This window comes from Panthera pardus, unplaced genomic scaffold (genome assembly GCF_024362965.1).
Source record: "Panthera pardus isolate Hobbes unplaced genomic scaffold, ASM2436296v1 HiC_scaffold_25, whole genome shotgun sequence".
NCBI classification, from domain to species: domain Eukaryota; kingdom Metazoa; phylum Chordata; class Mammalia; order Carnivora; family Felidae; genus Panthera; species Panthera pardus.
Window position 1 is genome coordinate 22,604,665 of NW_026526821.1, and position 21,629 is coordinate 22,626,293.

Sequence of the window (21,629 nt, forward strand, 5' to 3'; positions counted from 1 at the left end):
AAGCTCAGCCCCTGCCCAAGTCCTGCATTCACCAGCTTCTGCTGCCTGCATCCCAGCAGACCCGGCCCGTGCGGGCCACAAGCCGGCCTTTGTGGACCCGCTCTCTTCCACGGGCCGTGCCAGGAGGGGCTGACCCGCATTCTGCCTGCAGCTGGGACGAGCCCCCGAGCTCCTGGGCCCCCCTTAGCCCCGTGGAGAGATGGAGCTGGCATGAACGCAACATCCTGCGTTTCCAGAAACTGACTGTGGTGAAGGCCAGGCCCTGGAGAGACAGCTGCTCGTGTGAGAAATCATTCATTCGCTCACGTTTTCAATAGATGCTTATTGAGTCCCTGCTCTGTGTCAGGCCCTGGTCTTGTGGTGCTGCCACAGATGGCTCTGGCCCTTTTAGGAAAAAGACTGGAAGGAAACCCCCTGCATTAGAGTCACTTGGTGAGCCCACCCCCAAGTTTCTGATTCATTAGGTCTCCGTTGAGGTTTGAGAATTTCTGACAAGTTCCCCAGTGATGGTTATATGCTGCTGGTCCGGGGACCACACCTTGAGAGCCACTGTGACTTAGGACCAGGTGGAGGAATTATGAGTGATGTACATTTTTTGTATTTTCAAAACTGTCTCTAGGATCACTGTTTACTTTTATAAATAGAAAAATCAGTTATTTAAAAGTTAAAAAAATAAATGGTCCCCCCACATGACTCTAGCGCCCTGGATGTAGTCCTGTGTTGAGGGATGTCACCTCCTATGACTTAAACGCCCTACATCTGTTAATGCAGCCCAACGTTAATGAGCTTGTATGTTCCCTGCACTTCTCCTTGGTTGATCCTGAGCTTCAGGTCCGCTCAAACCTCCCTATGCTCCCGATCACCAGGCCCTGTCAGTGTGACTGCAGTGAGAAGAAGTGAGACGCTAGCAAATAGTATGGTGGGGGCTTGAACACAGGCTCGTCTGGAGGCTGGTTTAGCTTGGATTTAGCTGACTGACCTGCACTTCCTGAGTGCCGTTTCCCTTATGCTTCCTTAATCCACTGGCTGAAGTGGCGTGTGGACCCCTCACTTCCTCATTTCTTTTGACTGGTGTGATCATTGACTGTCCCACTTCCTCTTTTTCCACTTTTAGTTCTGTCCACTTGGCATGGTGGCAGTGAGTCTGTGTGTGTATTGGGACGGAGGTGGAGCTGGGGTCCTGGTGAGGTGACCGCTCCTACAGCTGGTGTAGGCAGAATCATCCACTTTGGGGGTTGCTGCTGAAGCCATCCCTGGGGCAGAGGCCGTGGCGGCAAGTGGGGATTAAGCCCTTTGGTTGATGGTGGGAAGAGGACAGTATCTTACGGAGTTGGGAGAAGCAGATACCTGTTCCCTCCGTCTTCCTCTCCTGAGTTCAGAACCATTTGAGAAATAGTCCACAGGAGTCCGGTGGATGAGCTTTCACACTAAGAACTGGCTTCTTCCTGACCCTGCTCCTGAATTAAACCAACCCACCCAGTCTCAGGGGGGCACTGGACAGCCCCAGGCCATGCCCTCGTAGGGAGCCACACATTTTCTGCGGGGAAAGAAAGGCTCAAGGGCTGGTGAGCACACTCTCCAGATTGTGTCCATCTCCAGGGCCCGAAGAGTTGTTTTTTTGCTTCTTGGACCCACTCCCCTGCCCCCATCAGTACCGTCCTTAGGTGCTTTTTCAGGGATGCCTTTGGCGGATCATGCCTCCCCTGTGACTCAGTTTCCCTTTTTAGTGTACAATCTTTGTTAATTCATTCAATCATCCTAAGAGTAGGTATTATTTCCATTTGTGACTCAGTTTCCACATTTGTTATTAGACATAATAATAATCCATTTCTTCTGCTGGGTTCCCTCACTCATCCCCTTACACTCTAATGATTGTTTCATGTTACTATGTCATTTTTGGGGTTGTTTACCTAACCGGACATGCATTTACTCATTCAGTTAATATTTGTTGGGAGCCTGTGGGATGCTAGGCCCGTGCTGGGCGTGGGGGATATTGCGGTGAGTGAGGTAGACGTGGGGTATCCCCCCAGAGACTCACAGTATGTGTGACAGACAAATTATTAAAGAATTGCAGATGTGCTCATGGTGACAAAGGGGAAGTGAGGGACATCTGGGAGCTGGTGACAGAGGTGGTCAGGAGCTGCCCCGGGGAAGTGAGGTCATCCCCCAACACCCTCTATTTAAAACCCAAACTCTGTTTGACCCCTCAGGGCCCTAGATGGCCGACCCCTGTCTGTTTCCCCAGCCTCAGCTTATCCCCCCTCTAGCTACCCTGGCCACCTTGCTGTATTCTGACCCATTGAGCTCTATCCTGCCTCTGAGCCTTTGCACACTCTGGACCCTCTGCCTAGAGTCCTCTCTCCCTGGCTGTCTCTCTGCATGGCCGTTCCTTCTTCCCTCAGCTCAAATGTCCCTTCTTTGGAGATGGCTGCCCCGATCACGTCCTTGGACACAGCCTTTCCCCATTACTCTAGCATATTAGCCAGGTGGGGTTTTTTTTGTTTCTTGCCATTTATTTGGATTTTTTGTATTTGTTGGTTTATCATGTGTCTCCCCAGTGAGACTTGGGGCTCCATGCAGAAGATACAGAAGGGGGCACATTAGTCTTGGTCAGTACCGTCCCTTCCCACCCCCACGCTTGGCACGGGGGGCCTGGCACATGGTTGGTGCCCACAAATGCTCGTTGAATGAGTCTGTCCTGCTTCCCCAGTGTGGTAGGCTCCTATTCTGCTACAGCAAATTACCACAAATTGAGTGGCTTACAACAATCCCAGATTATTATCTCACAGTTCTGGAGGTTAGAAGTCTGAAAATCAAGGCTTTGGCAGGGCTACCTTGGCAAGGCCACATGGCAGGGCTCTGGGCGAGGATCCATTCCCTTGTCCAGCTTCTAGAGGCAGCCTGTTCAAGGCCTTTCCTCCATCTTCAGAGCACGCCCCTCTAACCTCTGTTTCTGTTGTCATGTCACCTTCTCCCACTTTGATCCCCTTGCCTCCCTCTCATAAAGACTCTTATGATTTCATTGGTCCACCCTCATATAATATAGGAAAATCTCCCAATCTCGAAATCCTTAATCTCGTTTGCAGAGTCCCTTGAATTAGGGCATGGACATCTTTGGGGGGGGGGGCCATTATTCAGCCAGCACACCCAGGCCCCCAGGGCACCTAGGAGAGCATTGGGTGTGGCCTGCCTTCAGACACACAGGCCACTGCCACGAGCTCCGTGACCGGACCGCCTCTCCCCCCACTGCAGGATGAGATCGAGGAGCTGCGCGCAGAGATGCTCGAGATGCGGGATGTCTACATGGAGGAGGATGTGTACCAGTTGCAAGAGCTCCGGCAGCAGCTGGACCAGGCCAGCAAGACCTGCCGCATCCTGCAGTACCGGCTGCGCAAGGCTGAGCGCCGCAGCCTCCGTGCCGCTCAGACAGGCCAGGTGGATGGAGAGCTCATCCGAGGGCTGGAGCAGGACGTCAAGGTGAGCTCTGGGCCTCCCCCCACCCTCATAGGTACCCCTCTTGGAGTTGGGAGCACAAGCCCAAGTGGAGCCCAGCTCAGCCCACAGTTCGCTCCTTGTGTGTGCTTGAGCAAGTTACACCACTTCTCTGGGCCTCAGCTTGCTCATCTGCAGAGTGGGGATCCCTGGTGAACCGACAGCCCATTTCCCAGGAGTGTCCCAACGTGATATCATAAATATGAATCCTATTAACAGGAGCCATTCCCACACCTGGTCCTGGGCTTGGAGTTGTCCCTGCCCTGTCCCTGCACTGTCCCTGGAGGTTTCTTTATTGTGCTAATGAGTAGCAAAGGCCTGGAGTTGGATAGGGCTTGTTTAAACCTTGACTCCAATATGCCCTAATTTTGTGATTTTGAGCAAGTCGCCTAAGTTTCAGTTTCCTCATCTGGAAAATGGGTATAACAGCAGCCCCTGCCTCACAGGGTTCTATGAGGGTTAGAAGAGATCATATAGGTAAAATGTCACTGTAAGCATTCAAAAATGTTAGCTATTATTATTCGCATTTTCTGGATGAGGAAAGTCAGTCTCAGAGAAAGGAAGCACCTGTTCAAGGTCACATTGACACTCTGTGTCATTGGTCCAGTGCAGGCTTATCAGCCTCCCGTGCCTGACTGCCCCGCTCCCTGCCTCCCTGCCTTGTGAAGCAGGAGAGGATTGGGCTGGAGGCTGGCAAGAGGGGCCTCCAGAAGAGCAGTCCACCCTGTCTGTGTGTGTGGGCCCTGGTCTGGGGGCTGAGAACTTAGTGGGGACCCAGGCCCAGTCTCTTGCTCTCAGAACTCAGGGGAATGTAGCGGTTGGGGGTGGGGGCACCTGGTGCAGCCTGGGGGCCCAAGGGCCTCTTCCTGCAGGGGTGACTTCTGAACTGAGGCCTGTGGGAGAAGTGGGCTTGAACCAGGAGGGGAGAGGAGGAATGCTGGAGGGAGAGACCTCTGTCTGTAGTGGCCAGGGGAGATAAACAGTGAGTGCCGGCCAGCCAACCAGCGCAGGCAGGCTCCCATCGCAGACTGTCTTTGCACATGCACAGTGGGGTTATAGGTCTGTTGTGCAGATGTGGAAACTGAGCTCAGAAAGGTTGTCTCCCCGGCCAAAGCTACCTGACAGGGCAGCCCCCGGGACAAAGGGTTGCACAAATATTCAAACTCCAGGCACTGGGTTGAGGGAGTGTGGGATGAGGAACAGCTGGGGAAGCTCAGATGAAGTAGATTTGGGCCTAGGTGATTGGGTATTTGGGGTCGGTACACTAGAGAGTCAGCCTTAGAGGGAGGGATGAGGGAGGGAGGAGGCCCTGACTGGGTGGCCAGTGCCTCCCTGGGAGGAGCTGAGAGCAGCTGGTGTGCGTGTGAGAGGGGGGGATCTCTGAGCTCTGGGCTCGGGGAAGCCACCCCTTCTGTTGGGATTTGAACTAGCCAATCAGCATCCAACTTGCCCCCCCCCTCCTCCCTCTTCTCCCCGCCGCTGCAGCTGGATCGCTGAGCTCATCCCTGCAGGCCTGGGCTGGATGCCTCTGGCCACCACACTCTGCCCCATGTGCTGGGGTTGTTCTCCGGCATTTAGGGGGTTCTCAGAATTGTGACTTCTTTGCTATCTCCTGGGAGGGCCTGATGGGCCCAAGTGGGGACCCTTCCCCCGCCCGCAACCCCAGAGCTGGGTATCTCTCCGGACCCTCTGACTTCTGACTTGCTCTGTCAGCTCCTTGGCCCATGCCCCGACTGGCATGGGGCCACTTCTTGGGACCTCAGTTTCCCCTTCTGTTAAATATGGGGCTTAGAGCAGCCAAATCTATAGGACTTTTGCAGTTCCAGTGGTTTTATCGAGCAGATAGGTTTTTGGTGAAAGCGCACCATGAATAAAACCTCAGGCCTTGGCATCCCCCTCCCCTGGGCTCTCTGTCTGTGGTCCTCCCAGCCTGCAGGACCCACTGAACCTCAGCTGGAACATGGCTCAACATGTGGAGGGCAGCGTGGTAGTTGTTCAAAGACCTGCTCTACCACTTGCTTGGTGTGTAACCTTTGGAGAGCTCCTTCACATCTCTGAGCCTCAGTTTCCCCATGTGGAAAAGGAAGATAAAACTAGTTTCCACCTATAGAAATTTTTGTGAGGATAAAATGACATAGCTCAAGTAAAGAGAGTGCTGACCACAGACTGTGGTTCCGGGTGCTCCCCTAGCAGATGAGCAAATGTTGGTTGTGGTGTTACTGTTCAGGAGAAGAACTTATAAGGCACTCGGAGGTGAAGTGGCTGGGGACAAGGGCAGGGAAGGGAAGGCCAGAATCTCAGCCTGTGGATAAGAATCCCCGAGAGTCTGTTCACAATGCAGGGTCCCAGACCCCAGGCCCCATTCCCCCTCCCTGAGGATTCAGAGTGACAGGGACAGGAACACCCTGAAGCCAGAGGCCCATGAGCTGAGAGGTCTGCCCATGAGCAGGGGGGCCTGTGGTCTGATGGCTGCTGGTTGCATTTGGCAGGAGCCAGGCCTCAGTGCTGTAAACAGTGACCTCATGGCTGAGCGCATTGTTTGCGCTTTGGGGATTTGCCCTGGTGTCCGGAAGCTGCAGCTGCTTCACCTCCCGTGGTATCTCAGCCCCCCTACCCTGGGAGTAGTTGGGAGGATCCTAAGAGGATGAAATGAGACAAGCAGGGGGGAGCCCTGTGAGCATCTGACACGGTGAGCCCGCTGCTGGGCTTGTTGTTAATACTTTTAGTGCTGATATTAACATATCTTCAAGCTTTGGGCCAAAAGCAGGTTCAGGTTGAGAGCAGGACTCTAGAGTTGACCCACCTGATTGCAAACCTTGGTTCTGTAACTTTCTAGCTGTGTGACCTTGGGCAAGTGACCTGTCCTTTCCGAACCTCACAATGGGGATAATAAAGCCCTTCCCTGAAAGGCACATGGTGTCAGGAAGTGACAGCTGATTCTATAAATCACCTGTGAGAGGCAAGGGCGCCCAGGACCACTGAGGCTCAGAGACAGGAAAGGACAGGCTGAGGCAACCAGACTCCTGCCCTCCAGGCCACATGCATGCTCTTTGCTCCCATGGGCCTCCACGGGGGACCCAGGGTTCTGTGGGATCTGCAGTTAAGGGCTCTTTTGTTCACGCTGGAATTCTGTAAGCTGCCTGGGGTTGGGCTTTCTTGACATTGCAACTCTTGGGGGCGGGGGCCAAATGGGGAAGGAGATCATGTAGCGAATGGAGCAGAAGGAGCCTGGGGACTCATGGAAGGGATGAAATCAATAGAGTCATTTATAAACCCAAGAGGATCTTGGAATCCACACGGATCATGTCTTCTTGGTGGGGAGTGTTGCCTCCCAGGTTGAGGCCATGGCAGGGATGGAGAGGAGCTGGCTCCAAGTGGGAGCATAAGTAGGAGAGAAGCCTCCAGCCGCTGAGCCCTCACACCAGTCAGGGACGCAGCCCTCCCTGGACAGTGGGTGGGGTGGGCGGTTGAGGGGAGCAGTAGGTGCAGCTCCCCATATTTCAGTCATCTGTTCCTTCATCTCCCTTTTCGCTTTTTGGAGCTTTGGGGGGTTTGTTTGTTCTCCAACAAGTGTTTATTTGGCACTAGCGTGTACCAGACCCCGCACTGCTGCCGGGACACAGAGATGTGAAGGAGCCCAGGCATGGTCTGGGGCCTTGATCTCTGTGCCCCACCACTCCTGCCCCTGGGGCCTAAGCAGCATGAATGAATGGATGAATGAATGAATGAATGAATGAGTGAATGAATGGATGAATGAATGAATGAATGAATGAGTGAATGAATGAATGAATGGAGTATTGATCAGGACAGGGGCTTTCTGGGTGACCTAATAGCCCCAAACCGGGGACTATAGCCAAGAGCCTGGGGTTGAACACCAGTAAAAACCCTGACACCAAACACAAGAGGGAGATTGTGGGGTACTGGGCCAAAAAATCCGATAAAATCAGCGCACAGAGGTGAAGCAGTGATCCTGACAATGCTTTAACAAATTATATTTCTTGATGTTCTAGCCACCAACCCAAGGACTATGTCATTTATTCCGTACAGCAGCCTTTGGGAGTAGGCTGTATCAACCCCATTTACCAATGACCACAAAGAGACTTCAAATGTATAAATAAACTGGCTGTGGGTCACACACACACAGAGTGCTGGAATCAGACTCGATCTAGTTTTCCCCTACCTGCAAAGTTCTTGTTCTGGTATTGAGGGGTTGCTCATCCCACATGGCAGACAAGGAAAGTTTGGTGGCCTAGGGAGGCTGGGGACCAGCTTCCGGCTGTCCCTGGGGATCTTCAGGGGCAGGGAGCGGCAGTGGGCACCAGAGGGAGGGGAAGGCAGTGCTGAGTTTCCTCTCTGGCCGTTGTTTTTCCTGGCCTGCCTCTCATGCTGCCAAAGGGTCCATGCCGAGCTGGGCCTGGGCCCAGGCAGAGGGCAGAGCCAGGGAGGGCCCTCTTCCCTTCCGGCACGGAGGAGGTGCCATAGTTGTTTCCGAGCCTGGCAGGCATGGGGCATTGGGCTGTCTGCCCTTCACATACCTCTTGCTGGCAAAGCCCTGGAACCGCTCTCAGAGCCCTGGCCATGCTGGCCCCTCAGGCAAATCCCAGGGGCTCCCCCCCCAGCTCAGCTCACACTTGGTCTACATGACCCTGAGCCGAGTCACTTATGCTCTGAGCCTCAGACAGCAATGGAGTGAAGAGGAATGAATCTGGCACACAGTAGGTATTCAACGAAGGGCAGTGCCTGGACCACTTCAGAGTAGTTGTGATTTGCCAGCGCAAAAGGGACTTCCTCATCCCCAGAGGCTCCCTTTCCTGGCCTTTGACCCCCAGGGTGTCCTCCAGGAAATGGGGTGCTTTTGCTGCAGAGCCCTGTCACTAGGATTAGAGTTTGCAGCTCTGTTAGCTCCCTTCTGTAGGGATGACTTGGACATATGCCCACCCTTTGTCATTTCCAGCGCGTTCTGTAGCCCAAACGATTGGAAACCAGGGTCAGGGTCACACTATGACCTCTGGCAGGTCATGTATGGCTTCACCACTCACCCAGCACTCACTGTGCTGGCCCAGGGCCGAGCTTTCTTGTGCAATAGCTGATTCAGTCCTCCTGTTGGGCCCACGAGGTTGCTGCTATTATTGCACCCATTTTGTAGTTAAGGAGACTGAGGCACAGAGTGGAGAAATGATTTGGCCAGGATCACATGCTGGTCACTGGCAGAGATGGGATTCAGATGGCTCTGGGGCCACCCATCTTGCTCTAGTTTCCACTTATGCTCACTTCCCTCCCTTTATTTACAAAAAAAAAAAATTTTAAGTTTATTTATTTTTGAGACAGAGACAGATCATGAGTGGGGGAGGGGTAGAGAGAGGGAGGGAGACACAGAATCCAAAGCAGGCTCCAGGCTCTGAGCTGTCAGCACAGAGCCCGATGTGGGGCTCGAACTCACAAACTGTGAGATCACGACCTGAGCCGAGGCCAGACACTTAACCTACTGTGCCACCCAGGCATCCTCACTTCCCTCCCTTTAAAATGAGCTTCTGGCCAGGGCACCTGGGTGGCTCAGTCAGTTAAGCATCTGACTTTGGCTCAGGTCATGATCTCACAGTTTGTGAGTTCGAGCCCCGCATCGGGCTTTGTGCTGACAGCTCGGAGCCTGGAGCCTGGCTTGGATTCTGTGTCTCCATCTGTCTCCCTGCCTTTCCCCCACTCACACTCTCTCTGTCTCTCAAAAATAAATAAATAAATGTTAAAAAATAAATACAAAAATAAAATGAGCTTCTGGCCCTGCCACAGGCTCTTGTGAGAATTAGAAGCACCGAATGCCTCAGGTAAATGAAAAGGCCTTGCTAAGAACAGGCAGGGCCTTTACAGCTTTCTGGGGACTGAACTGTGATATAGACATTAGGAACTCAGGGTGCCTGGGTTTGGGTTTTGCTCCTGCTGTTTCCTGGTTCTGTGACCCCTGTATCTTCTCTGTGCCCCAGTTTCCTCATCTGCTAAGTGGGGATGATGAGAGACCCTGTCTGCTGGGGGGTTGCTCTGCAGACAAGGCCACGCGGTCCCTGCTCATCACCCACCCTTGTCCAGGTCTCTAAGGACATCTCTGTGCGGCTGCATAAGGAGCTTGAGACAGTGGAGAAGAAACGGGCGCGGCTGGAGGAGGAGAACGAGGAGCTTCGGCAGCGGCTCATCGAGACCGAGCTGGCCAAGCAGGTGCTGCAGACGGAGCTGGAACGGCCGAGAGAGGTGAGGGCTCGCCCATCCCAGCCAGGGCCAGGCCGGGGCAGGTGGGCGTGTGCCAGCCCCCTAGCCAGGGTCTCTGGAACCTCTGCGTCTGCACAGTCATGCACACTAAGGACACAATGGTGAATGGGAGACACCGGTTCCTGTCCTCAAGGAGCCCAGAGGCGAGGGACGCCCGGGTGGCTCAGTCCGTTAAGTGTCTGCTGATTTCAGCTCAGGTCATGATCTCATGCTCGTGAGATTCAACCTTATGTCAGGCTTCATGCCGAATGTAGAGGCTGCTTGGGATTCTTTCTCCCTCTCTCTCTGCTCCTACTCTGCTCATGCTTTCTCTCTCAAAATAAATAAATAAACATTAAAAAAAAAAAAAAAAAGGGAACCCACAGGCTAATGAAGGAGACAGTCATCCACCAAAGAACCGTGCAACTGTGGGAAGATGAACTGCAAAAGCATTCCACAATACCCACCGTGGGGCCTGGCCCTCTGCCTTGGTTTCCTTATCTACAAAACGAGACAATAATACCCTGAGTTGTTGTGAGGACTAGCTGGGGTAACTTGTGTGGACATGATTTAGGGGCTGCCATTTGGTGTAAAGTTCGGTGCGGGGGGCTGGGCCTCTGGCCAGTGTCTCGACACAGATTTCGGGACATTACTCAGTTCCTGAATGTGGCCCCCAAGCACCAGCCTCTCCCTTTGCTCACGTGAGTCTTCCACTCGTGCGTACTTTCTGCCTTCTGCTGTGTGTTGGGGATGCAGTGTGCTGGGTACCATGCTAGGCACTTTTTCTGAACAATTTTCATCAAGGCCTAATGAGATTGTGATTATACCCATTTTATGGGTGAGGAAACAGCCCCTGAGAGAAGGAGGGATGTCCTCAAGTTTGCACGGGGCCCCGTGGGCTCTGCAGAATGCCTATGGAAAGCCATCAGCCTAGGTGACCGCTAGGGACTAGAGTCCTCCAGAATGCAGGGGTCTGTGCTCCAGATGGCCCGGTGAGGGGTGGGGAGGGCTTCTGACCACAGAGGCACAGCTGGGTCTCAGCTATCTGGTTGCTCACGAGGGTATCTTAGGATAGTACATTGTTCTGGGACACCCCTCACCTTCCCTGAGGGCAGACATGAGAGTGTTCCAGGACTGAGACATCACAGCCCTGAGGCCAGAACAGTCCATCAGCTGCCCTTCCTCCTGGGCATGTTGTGTGGTGTGCCAGTGGCTTCTCAGTGTGGAGATGGGACATTGGCTGCTAAGGGCTGCTGCGGAGCCCTGTCCTGCTCCAGGGCTGGGTGGGAGGCCCCCTCCTTCGGGAAGTCTCCTGCCCCCCATGGCCTGGCCCCTGACACTGGGGACCATGTTCACACATGTTGTTGCTGCCGCCCTTGATAGTGTGGAAAGGGGAGACAGTTTCAGAGAGTGCCTTGGAGCTCAGCGTGTTCCTGTTGTAAAGGAGAGGAAACTGAGGCTCAGAGAGGGACAGCTTGCCTGAGTTCACCCGCCCTTCCTTGGCAGAGATGTGGCTGAGACCCTGAAGCCGCATCCCCCTCTAAGTCTCAGTTTCTCCATCTGTGACATCGGGATAATAACAGTACCCAGCTAATGCGGTTGTTTATGACCATTAATAAGATTGGGTAACCGTAGAACACTGTGAAGAAGTTAAATAGAATAAAGTAGCGGGGCACCTGGGTGGCTCAGCCTGTTAAGCGTCCGACTTTGGCTCAGGTCATGATCTCACGGTTTGTGGGTTCGAGCCCCGCATCGGGCTCTGCGCTGACAGCTCAGAGCCTGGAGCCTGTTTCGGATTCTGTGTCTCCTTCTCTGTCTGCCCCTCCCCCGCTTGTGCTTTTTCTCTCTCTCTTTCTCTCTCTCTCAAAAATAAATAAATATTTAAAAAAGGAATAAAGTCGTAGTGCAATTCCCCAAAAAATTAAATATGCAGTTATTATATGAACCCACAATTCCACTTTGGGATATATACCCAAAAGAATTAAAAGCAGGGACACAAACAGATACTTGTACTCCTGTGTTCCTAGCAGCATTATTTACAATAGAAGCAACCCTAATGTCCATCAATGTATGTACATAGAGTGGACTATTGGTAAAGCTTCTTAAAGGAAGGAAATTCTGACACATGCTCCACCCTGGATGAACCTTGAAGATGTGATGCTAAGTGAAATGAGCCAGCCACCAATGGACCAGTATTATGATTCCACTTATAAGACCTACTTAGGGTAGTCAAATTCATAGAGACAGAAAGCAGGATAGAGGTTACCGGGAGCTGGAGAGAGGAGGGAGGGAGGAATTGGTGTTCGGTGGGTACAGACTTTCAGTTTAGGATAATGAAAAAGTTCTAGAGATGAATAGCGGTTGCTTGACAAAGTGAATGCACTTAATGCCACTGAAATGAGTACTCAAAAATGACTAAAAATGGTAAATTTCATATTGTGTATACTTTAGGACAATTAAAAAAAAAGAATAAGGTAGAGCTATATGTACTGATGTTGAAAGATCTCTAAGGTATGTAGTTAAAAAAGAAGGGGAGAGAGCTATATATATTATGCAATCCCGCCAATTATTTTGATAACAGAGCAGACTGGTTTTGGAGCATGTATGTGTGTGTGTAAACGCATAGCAAAAGTCTGGAGGAAAATCCGCTGACTGAGGAAGGAGAGATGGTGGGAATAGCATGGGGAAATGACTTTGCTTTGTATTCTTTTAATGCTGTAGTAAGGTGAGTTTTAGGGAGGGGGATTATTTGTTACATTTTAAATGTAGTCAAGCAGGTAAAGAGCCCTATGTGGTGCTGGGCACACAGTAGGTGCTCAAGACACATTGGTTCGCTTCCCCTTTGAAGACATGTCAGGCCTGCTGGTGCTCCCCGGCATGCCCCTTGGGGTCTCAGGATCTGGGCAAGGGGGTGTGGCCCTGTGTTTGTTTGCCGAGTACCTTCTCCCCACCCCTTCCAGACGTGGTTTCCATGGAGATAAGTGTCCCTGAGCAATTCTGCCAGAGCTGCTGGAGTCCCGTCATCCAGATCTGCCTTTGCCATCCTGACAGGTTGCTGTGGCGATACCATCACCCAGCTGGGAACAGGAGCCCCTGGCCTGAGCTGATGTGGTTGCCATGGAGATGGCTCTTCCTTATAGAGAAGGGAGGGTGGCCAGCCCTAGCTGCACTCTGTGGTGGCACTGTTGCCCAGCTGGGTTGCAGCTCAAGAATCGTAACACCAGCCTCCCCCTCATCCAGTACCATTCCCCCTTCTTGTATTTTAGGCAGAAAGCCAATCTCAGTGTTGACGTGATGTATTATAATATAGCCGCTGTGTCTGAATGCTTGCTCCGTACCAGGCACCTCACCAGGCATTTTATATACCTCCTCATGTTGTGACACCAGCAGCTTCCCAACATACATTGTTATTCTCATTTTATAGGTGGTACTCTTCTTGACAGTATTTTCATTGTGATATCACAATTCACATAATATAAAAGTTACCATTTATAGTGTCAAGTTCAGGGATGCCTGGGTGGCTCAGTCGGTTAAGCATCCAACTTCAGCTCAGGTCATAATCTCACAGTTCATGAGTTCGAGCCCTGTGTGGGGCTCAGAGCCTGGAGCCTGCTTCAGATTCTCTTTCTCTCTGCCCCCCCCCCACTCAAAAATAAATGAACATTTTAAAAAAAAATCTAAACATAAAGTGTCAAATTCAGTGGTTTTTAATGTATTCATAATGTTGTACAATCATCACCGTTATCTAAATCTAGAATATTTCCATTGCCTCTAAAAGAAACCCCGTACCTGTTAGCAGTCACTCCCCATTCCCCCTTCCCTCCAGCCCCTGGCAACCACTAATCCACACTCTGTCTCCATGGATTTGCCTATTCTGGCCATTTCGTACAAATGGAATCATGCAATTTGTGATCTTTTGTGATTGGCTTCTTTCACGTAGCATAATGTTTTCAAGGTTTATCCATGTCAGAGCATGTATCAGTACTTTATTCGTTTTTATGGTCAAATAATAATCCGTTGTATGAGTATACATTTTGTCCACTCATCAGGTGATGGACATTTGGGTTGTTTCCACCTTTTGACTAGTATGAGTAATGCTGCTATGAACATTTGCATACAGGTTTTGTGTGTTTTCAGTTCTCTTGGATATATACCAAGGAGTGGGCTGCTGCATACAGGTGGTATTGGGGAAAGACAAAGATGGGATTCTAACCCAGGACTTTGTCTCCCAAAGTCACACCGACTCTTACGGTGCTGCCCTGCCCTCCTCGCCCTATCTAGGTACCTTCCTAGGATCCTGCTGTGTTTTCAGAACCTCCGAAGATGCTGCTCCCTTCAGCGAATGAGTACTTCCGTCCCTGGCACAGGCTTCTCGTCCTGATTCCCATTCTGATGGGGTACGCAGGGTGCTGACCATGGCGTCAGATCACCTGGGTTCAAATCCTGGTTCTGCTGGCGTCATCCTCTGATGCAGCCTGGCCGTGGTCTGTGTGGTGCAGGGCACACTGAAATTTGGGGTCACACGGGCCTGAGTTTGAAAGCTGGCTTTGCCACTTACTTGGAAATAACTGTAATAATGCTGGGCAAATCACATAACTGCTCCAGGCTCAGTTTGTTCACTTATAAAACGGGAATATTAATCCCTGCTTCTCAGAGACAGGCAGGTAAAGTGCTTAGCAGGGAGGAAGGACTTGGTGAACACTGATTAGCATCATCATTATCATCATTACCCTTAGCTGCTATGATGGCTGTGTGTTGGGAGCAGCATTTACCTTAAATAAATGTTTCTGCTGCCCCTACCCAGGTGCTGTCTATTGAACTGCCACTTGTCCATGGAAGTAGCAGTTACATTGCAAATCAACACATGCGCTTGGCAGTGTGTGTCCCAGTGACTTCTGATTTGGGTTTTATGTCTAAATCAGTCTTTGCTTCCTCCCCTCAGATGGTCTTCCCTAACCAGGAGCCATTCGGCCTCTGTCTAGCCACTTCAGCTGCTCTGGAGGAAGAATGCCTCGGTCTTTGAGATGCACCCAGAGTAAATTTTGCACACACAGCACAGTCTGTGTTTTCAGTGAGACCCTTTCAAAGATCCCCTCCGTATTTGGTGAAAATCTGCCCAGTTGTTTTGGCAGAAGGTTCATTTTATTCCCTGAAGGTTGGTCTTTGTTTCCTGGCAGCACGGAAGCAGGGAAGGTGTTAGAGAGCAGGGGGCCCCTCCGAGCTGTGCTCAGGCAGCCTCTCTGTGCGGGCTGGAGGTGCAGGGACACAATCTACTAGTCTTTGGAGAAGGACAAGGGAGGACATAGCTCATGCTCCTACCAGGAGCCATTAAACCAAGGATGTTTAGAGGTGCCACCCTGGCTGCTCAAAGGTGGCCTTGTGAGTTGCTGGTAGATGGGGAAGCCCCCGATGTGTGCCAGGCCAAAGAATGTGCCCGCGGGGTCCGTCGCTTAGCGACGGCATTCCTGTTGGTGCCTGGGACTGTCCTGTCTTGCCCCTTCCTTCCCACTCTCCTGAGGCCCGGGGCCAGAACATCTGCTCCTGGGGGCTCCACAAAGAGTCTCTGACAGGCCCTGGCTCCCTTGAGGGGCACTGCAGCCCCCCAGGCCGCCTGGCCAGCTGCTGCTCTGCAGAGAGGAGGAGGTCTTTGGGCTCTGTGAGCTTGCCTTGTTTTTCCCTCCAGAGCCGAAGAGTAGTGTGGGAGCCCAAGTGGCTTAGACAAGGTGGGGAGGAAAGGGTCTGTTCCAACCAGAAAAGGCTGGAATTACTCCTGTCCTGAAAGGGTTTGCTGCTTTGCTCTGTCTTCTCTGCCCACTTCCCTCCCTTTCTGGTGAGGTTCATGCCACTCAGGGCTTTCTCTCTGCCTGTTGGAAAGGTGCCCAGTGACTTTTCTTGGGAAAGCATATTAAAAATATCTTAACGTGATTTCCCCCCTCTACCCGACAGGTTATATGCGCTTGGTAGAGAAAGACTAGAAAATACAAATAAGTCCTAATAAGAAAAAATTCACCTGAAAACCAATATTCAGAGGGAATTTGTCTGAATAATTACCAAACTATTATTTGGGTGAGAGGGGCATATACTTCCAATCCATTTTTTCTATTTATATGCGCACACACATATTGAGATGTATATATGTATATATATGCATTTTCTTCCCCTAACATAAGCTCAGTGAAGCAAAAATATCATTACAAAAGCCCATAAATGCATACCTAGCATCCCTCTAAGGGTGGGTACATCAGACTGGTTGTATTGGTTGTCTTGGGCAGTAAAACTGGTGACTTGGGTTCACTGTATTCCTTTTTGTGATTTTTTTTGGGGGGGGGGAGTATAGTTGACACACAACGTTACATTGGTTTCGGATGTGCAACGTAGTGTGATTCAACAAGTCTGTAGTTATGCTGTGCTCACCACAAGCATAGCTACCATCTGTTACCATGCAATCCTGTTACAACACCACTGACGATATTCCCTGTGCTGGAGCTTGCATCCGCACAACCTATACATTCCATAATTGGAAGCCCGTGTCGCCACTCCCCTTCACCCCCTTTTGTGTCCCACCCCCGTTTTGGTGGTTTGTGAAGTTTGGACTATGTGAACGTGTTATCCACAAAATAATAGAAATAATGAAAATCCTACATAAAATCGAAGAAGGAAGCTTCCTCTCTTAACCACCCCCCTCAATTCTACTCCCGACTCAGCTTAACCCATGGTTAGCAGGTTGGTTTGTATCTTTTTAGACCTTTCTCCATGCTCATACAATGTGTGTTTCTCTGTGTATTTTTAGAAAGTCAAGATGGGATTATATTGTGTACATGGTTTCTGTAACATGCAGATTATGTAGTATGAACACAGACTTTTTTAAAATGCTGGATGTTTTGGGTTTTCTTCTGCCTAAGGTGCTTATTATAAAAATCAAAGATCACAGAGTCAAGTAAACATAGGAAGGAAAGAAAGTCTAAAAGGGTAGCATCTATTTCAGTATTTTAAACACAGAGCCGAAGGTCTAGAAGGAGCTCCAGCTGGCTGTCAGCCTGTGGTCACCCTCAGGTTGGGAAGAAGAATGCCTAGGGGGGCTTCTGATTTGTCAGCATTGTATAGATTAACAGTGAGAATTTATTTTTGTATATTAAAATTTTATTTTAAAAAGTATTTTGTAATGAAAAAAAATTTTTAAAGAAAAAAACTGGAAGACTGTGTCCCCTGCCTCCTAAAAAAATGTGGGGGAAGAGGGCCAAGTGTAAGTTCACTGTATTCTCATTGTAAATAGCCTGGTATAAATTCTTCAGACCTTCTCCCACCCTGTGTGCATATATGTGCGTGTGCACGCACACACACACACACACACACCTTTTATAACAATGGAAACATGCTCTAGGTTTTTTTTTTAATAACAGCTTGTTTGAGATATAATTTACATACGATAAAGTTTGTCTTTTTAAAGTATACAGTTCAGTGGTTTTTTAGGATATTCAGAGTTGTAAAACCTTCACCACTTTCTCATTCCAGGACATTTTCATCGCCCCAACAAGAAACCCCAAGCCCATCAACAGTCACTCCTGCCTCTCCCAGCCCCTGGCAACCACTAATCTACTTGTGGATTTGCCTATTACGGACATTTTATGTAAATAGTATCATACATTGTGTGGCCTTTCGTGACTGGCTTTTCACTTTAGCATGATGTTCTCAAGACACATGCATGTTGTAGCAAATATCAGCACTTTGTTGTTTTTTTTTTCAATGGCTGAATGATATTCCCTTGTGTGGATATGCCACATTTGTTTATCCATGTACCAGTTGGTGGACATTTGGGTTGTGGGTTTTGTTTCGCGAGTTCCTTCTTTTTCTTACCAAGATGTTTCAGAGACTTTGCCTCGTCGTCAGGAAATCTCACTCCCCTCTGTCCTTTTTCATGGCTTTAGGCTTTATATGATCTCATTCCTTCATACGTGGTGGCCCCCTCCCCCTCCTGTCACCCCACTTCCTCTCTCCAGGGTGTCTGCTGTGCTTGAAGAGGCTGTGGTTACCTGAAGAGGCTCAGTTTTATAGGGAGAGAAAGGTGTTTGCCCAGGATCGCAAACTCAGTGTTGTGGGGTTGCCACAGTTCTGCTCCCAGCTGAGGCCACAGCCTCTCCCACTCAGCTTGTGATAAGCAGATCTGGATCTGCAAGCCTGACCATCTTTCCCCAGAGCCCCCACCTCACCACTCACTCCATGCCTGGGTGTCCTTCTGAGCACCCCCTTCCTGGCGCCATTTGTGGGAGGGGCTCTTTGTGGGGGGACCTGTTTTGTGGTATCGCCCCATTTCCTACCTTGTCATCCTCGCTTTTGAAAGAGCCCAGATTAGCCCTTCTCAAATACTGGCTGTTTGCTTTTGGCACCCTGCGTCTGAAATATCAGCCTCTGTCTTCCTGCCTCATTTGCATTTCAAAAGGTGCCTTTAGGATTTGATTGGGCTCCAAGATATACTTAAGACCCCAGCTGGAGTTCATTTCCCTGGCTCTCTGGTTTTAGCCTGGGCTTCGAGATAGAATCACCTGGGAAGCTATTTAAAAATCTCATGGCTGGGACCTACCCTGGACCGATTAATATCAGAATCTCTGGGACCTTGGGCATCGGTTTTTTTTTTAACTTCTCCCAGGTAATTCTGATGTGCACCCAGGTTGAGAACCACTGTGCTACCTCCACTGTAGCCCTCATCAAAGAAGGCACATTTTCTCCTCCCAAGTCTGAAACTAGATCAAAACCTCTGTCAAGAACTGGTCCCGGGTCAGCTATGGATTTGCTGTGGGGCCTCTCTCTCACCTTCAGTGAGATGGGGGCTTCAGGGGCTTGGATTACGTCAGTGCTTCTCACCTTCACGGATGGGTATGAGAGATGGGGGCATAGGGAGAGCCATGTATTCAAACACCTGGGAGTGGGGTGCCTGTGTGACTCAGTTGATTAAGTGTCCGACTCAGGTCATGATGTTGCAGTTCTTGAGTTTGAGCCCCGCGTCGGGCTCTGTGCTGACAGCTCAGAGGCTGGAGCCTGCTTTGGATTCTGTGTCTCCCTCTCTCTCTGCCCCTCCTCTGCTCACACTCTGTCTTTCTCTCTGTCTTAAAAGTAAATAAACATGGGGCACCTGGATGGCTCAATTGGTTAAGCGTCCGACTTCGGCTCAGGTCATGATCTCTCGGTTCGTGAGTTTGAGCCCCGCGTTGGGCTCTGTGCTGACAGCTCAGAGCCTAGAGCCTGCTTCGGATTCTGTGTGTGTGTGTCTCTCTCTGTGCCCCTCCCCTGCTCGCACTCTGTCTCTCTCTCTCAAAAATAAATAAACATTAAAAAAAATTTAAAAAATATATATATATAAATATTTAAAAAGATAAACAAACAAACGTTAAAAAAAATAAAAACAAACCCTTGGGAGCACTCTCAAAAAATACCTGTTGAACTTGAAAAAGTCAAAGGCAACCGAAGTGCGGTTTTATACACTACTAATGTAAACCATCCCTCTCACGGGAAGGAATGGAGTGTTCAGTAGACTTCTGCATCTGAGTGACTTTTTTAAACATCAAGAAACTTTAGTAAAAATTATGGTAACATTTTCTCAAATTCCCCTCCATAGGGCTTGTGCCGTTTTGCATTCTTCCCAGCCATATAGGAGTTTTCCTACTTCTCCATAGCTTCACCAATAGAATGTGTTGTCAGATGTTTGGAGTTTTGCCAGTCTGATAGGTGAGAAGCGGTATCTCGCGTAGGTACCCCCCCATCCCGTGTTGTAATTTGCATTTCTCTGTCTTGAATAGGGTTGAGCATCTTCCTATGGTTACAAGTCATTTACCTTTCTTGTGTACATTTTTTCACGTCTCTAGCACATTTTAATATAGGTTTGTTGGCCTTTTTGTTTTCTGTTTTGTGAAGCTCTTTATGTATTTAGGATATTAACCCTTTGTAGTGAAATAAGTTGCAAATTTTTTTTCCCCAGTTAGTCATTTATGCTTTTACTTTCTTAGGGTCTTTCTTTCCGTGTTTGTTTCTTTCTTAATTATTTATTTATTTTTCATGTTTGTTTATTTTTGAGAGAGAGAGACAGAGACAGAGAGACAAAGTGCGAGCAGGGGAGGGGCAGAGAGAGACGAGGACAGAGGATCCAAAGCAGCCTCCAGGCTCTGAGCTGTGAGCAGAGCCTGACACAGGGCTCAAACCCACGAACCATGAAATCATGACCTGAGCTGAAGTCAGACGCTCAACTGACTCAGGCGCCCCTTTTCATAATTTTCATAATATCTAAAGAGAACCTTTATTTATTTATTTATTTATTTATTTATTTATTTATTTTATTTATGTTGAGAGAGAGAGAGAGCGCGCACATGAACAGGGGTAGGGGCAGAGAGAGAGAATCCCAAGCAGGCTCCGGTGTGGTCAGCTTAGAATCCGATGCAGGGCTCCAACTCCTGAACTACAAGATCATGACCTGAGCTGAAGTCAGTTGCTTAACCAACTGAACCACACAGGTGCCCCTATTTCTTTCTTTCTGAGAGACAGAGACAGAGAGAGAGAGAGCTCGCGCATGTGTTCATGAGGCAGGGAGAGAGGGAGAGAGAATCCCAAGCAGGTTTGGGTGCTGTCAGCACAGAGCCTGATGTGGGGCTTAATCTCCTGAACCATGAGGTCATGACCTGAGCTGAGATCAAGAGTCAGACACTTAACCCTGGGTGACTGAGCCACCCAGGTGCCCTGGGTGTTTTTTTTTTCACATGTAGAATTTGCTTATGTAATTAAAAGTATCAATTTCTAAAAAGAAAGAAAGAGAGAAAGAGTTTATTTTCACCCTACCAGTTCTTGATTTTTGAATTATGATTATTACAGTGTAATTTTACGTGAAAAGTTACAATTTAATTGTAAAAATTGAGCAGTCCCTTACCAAGGGACTGCTAGGCCTCCCAGGTAATCGTGATGTTTTACCTATATGCATTTTTTTGTTAGTATGCACTCTGAATTAAAGTCCATGAGGACAGGATGGACCCTGAAGTGGAGATTTTCGTGCTTATTGGAAGAGTCCCCTTGGAGATAACACCACCAAGGAGTTTCAGGCATTCACACCAATGGCCTTGGCCAATCTCATGGGGGAGCTCTGGAGCTCCGATGGCTATTTAGAGTTGTTCTGAGTTGAGGCAGGAGGCTATGGACCAGTCATTGCAAGTGGGCTCCCTCCAGGGAGGGCACATGACCTTGGAGGAGGTGGCTTCCCTCAGCCAATGGCATCACTGGGAGGGGACTAAGCTTTGAGGTCTTAGTTGGGAGAACAAGTGCCCCAGTTCAAGGAGGCGGGATCTGAGTGGAACACCACAGCAGGCCCCCCAAGAACCCTGTCTGACTTGGTCACTGCTGTGTACTCTATGCCTAGCTGTACCTGGCACGTGATAGGTACTCAGGAAATCTTTGGTGAATGAATGAGAGAGACAAAGAATGGAAACCCGGATTTCTGGGTCTTGGCCCAGGCCAACTGGATCATAATGGAGGGGTGGGAGAAAGGGGAGAAAGTGGGCAGGTGTGATCAGAGTCATCTCCTCAAGCACTTCAGGCCCACTGGGTGGTCTTGAGGGCCCCCCTGGCTTGGTGGTTGGTACTGGTGAAGGCCTGGACATGGCTGGGCTGGGCTGGGCAGGGAGGGGGTCCCTCAGTGGAACCCTAGGCCCCGTGGCTACTCTTTGATGCACATCAACCATATGAAATTTCAGGTTTTTTGTTCTCTCTTTTTTTTTTTTCCAATTGCTTTCTAGCATTCCTTGAAGAAAAGAGGAACTCGCTCTCTGGGGAAGACAGACAAGAAGCCTTCGGTGCAGGTATTTTCCGGAAGCTCCCACAGCCCCCATCGCAGCCCCCGCAGGCAGGTTTTAATCTGAAGGTCCAAG

At 49.9% G+C, this 21,629-nt stretch overlaps 1 protein-coding gene across 4 annotated transcripts in view; it reads left to right on the plus strand.

Annotated features, from left to right (window-relative positions):
- Positions 1-21,629, plus strand: part of SOGA1 (suppressor of glucose, autophagy associated 1) — a 71,512-nt gene that overhangs the window by 16,429 nt on the left and 33,454 nt on the right. For all 4 annotated transcript variants that reach the window (XM_053890272.1, XM_053890273.1, XM_053890274.1 and 1 more), the window contains exons 2-4: positions 3,253-3,477; positions 9,574-9,732; positions 21,498-21,560. In XM_053890272.1, coding sequence (XP_053746247.1) covers positions 3,253-3,477; positions 9,574-9,732; positions 21,498-21,560 — 447 coding nt within the window. The remainder of the gene's footprint in view (positions 1-3,252; positions 3,478-9,573; positions 9,733-21,497; positions 21,561-21,629) is intronic.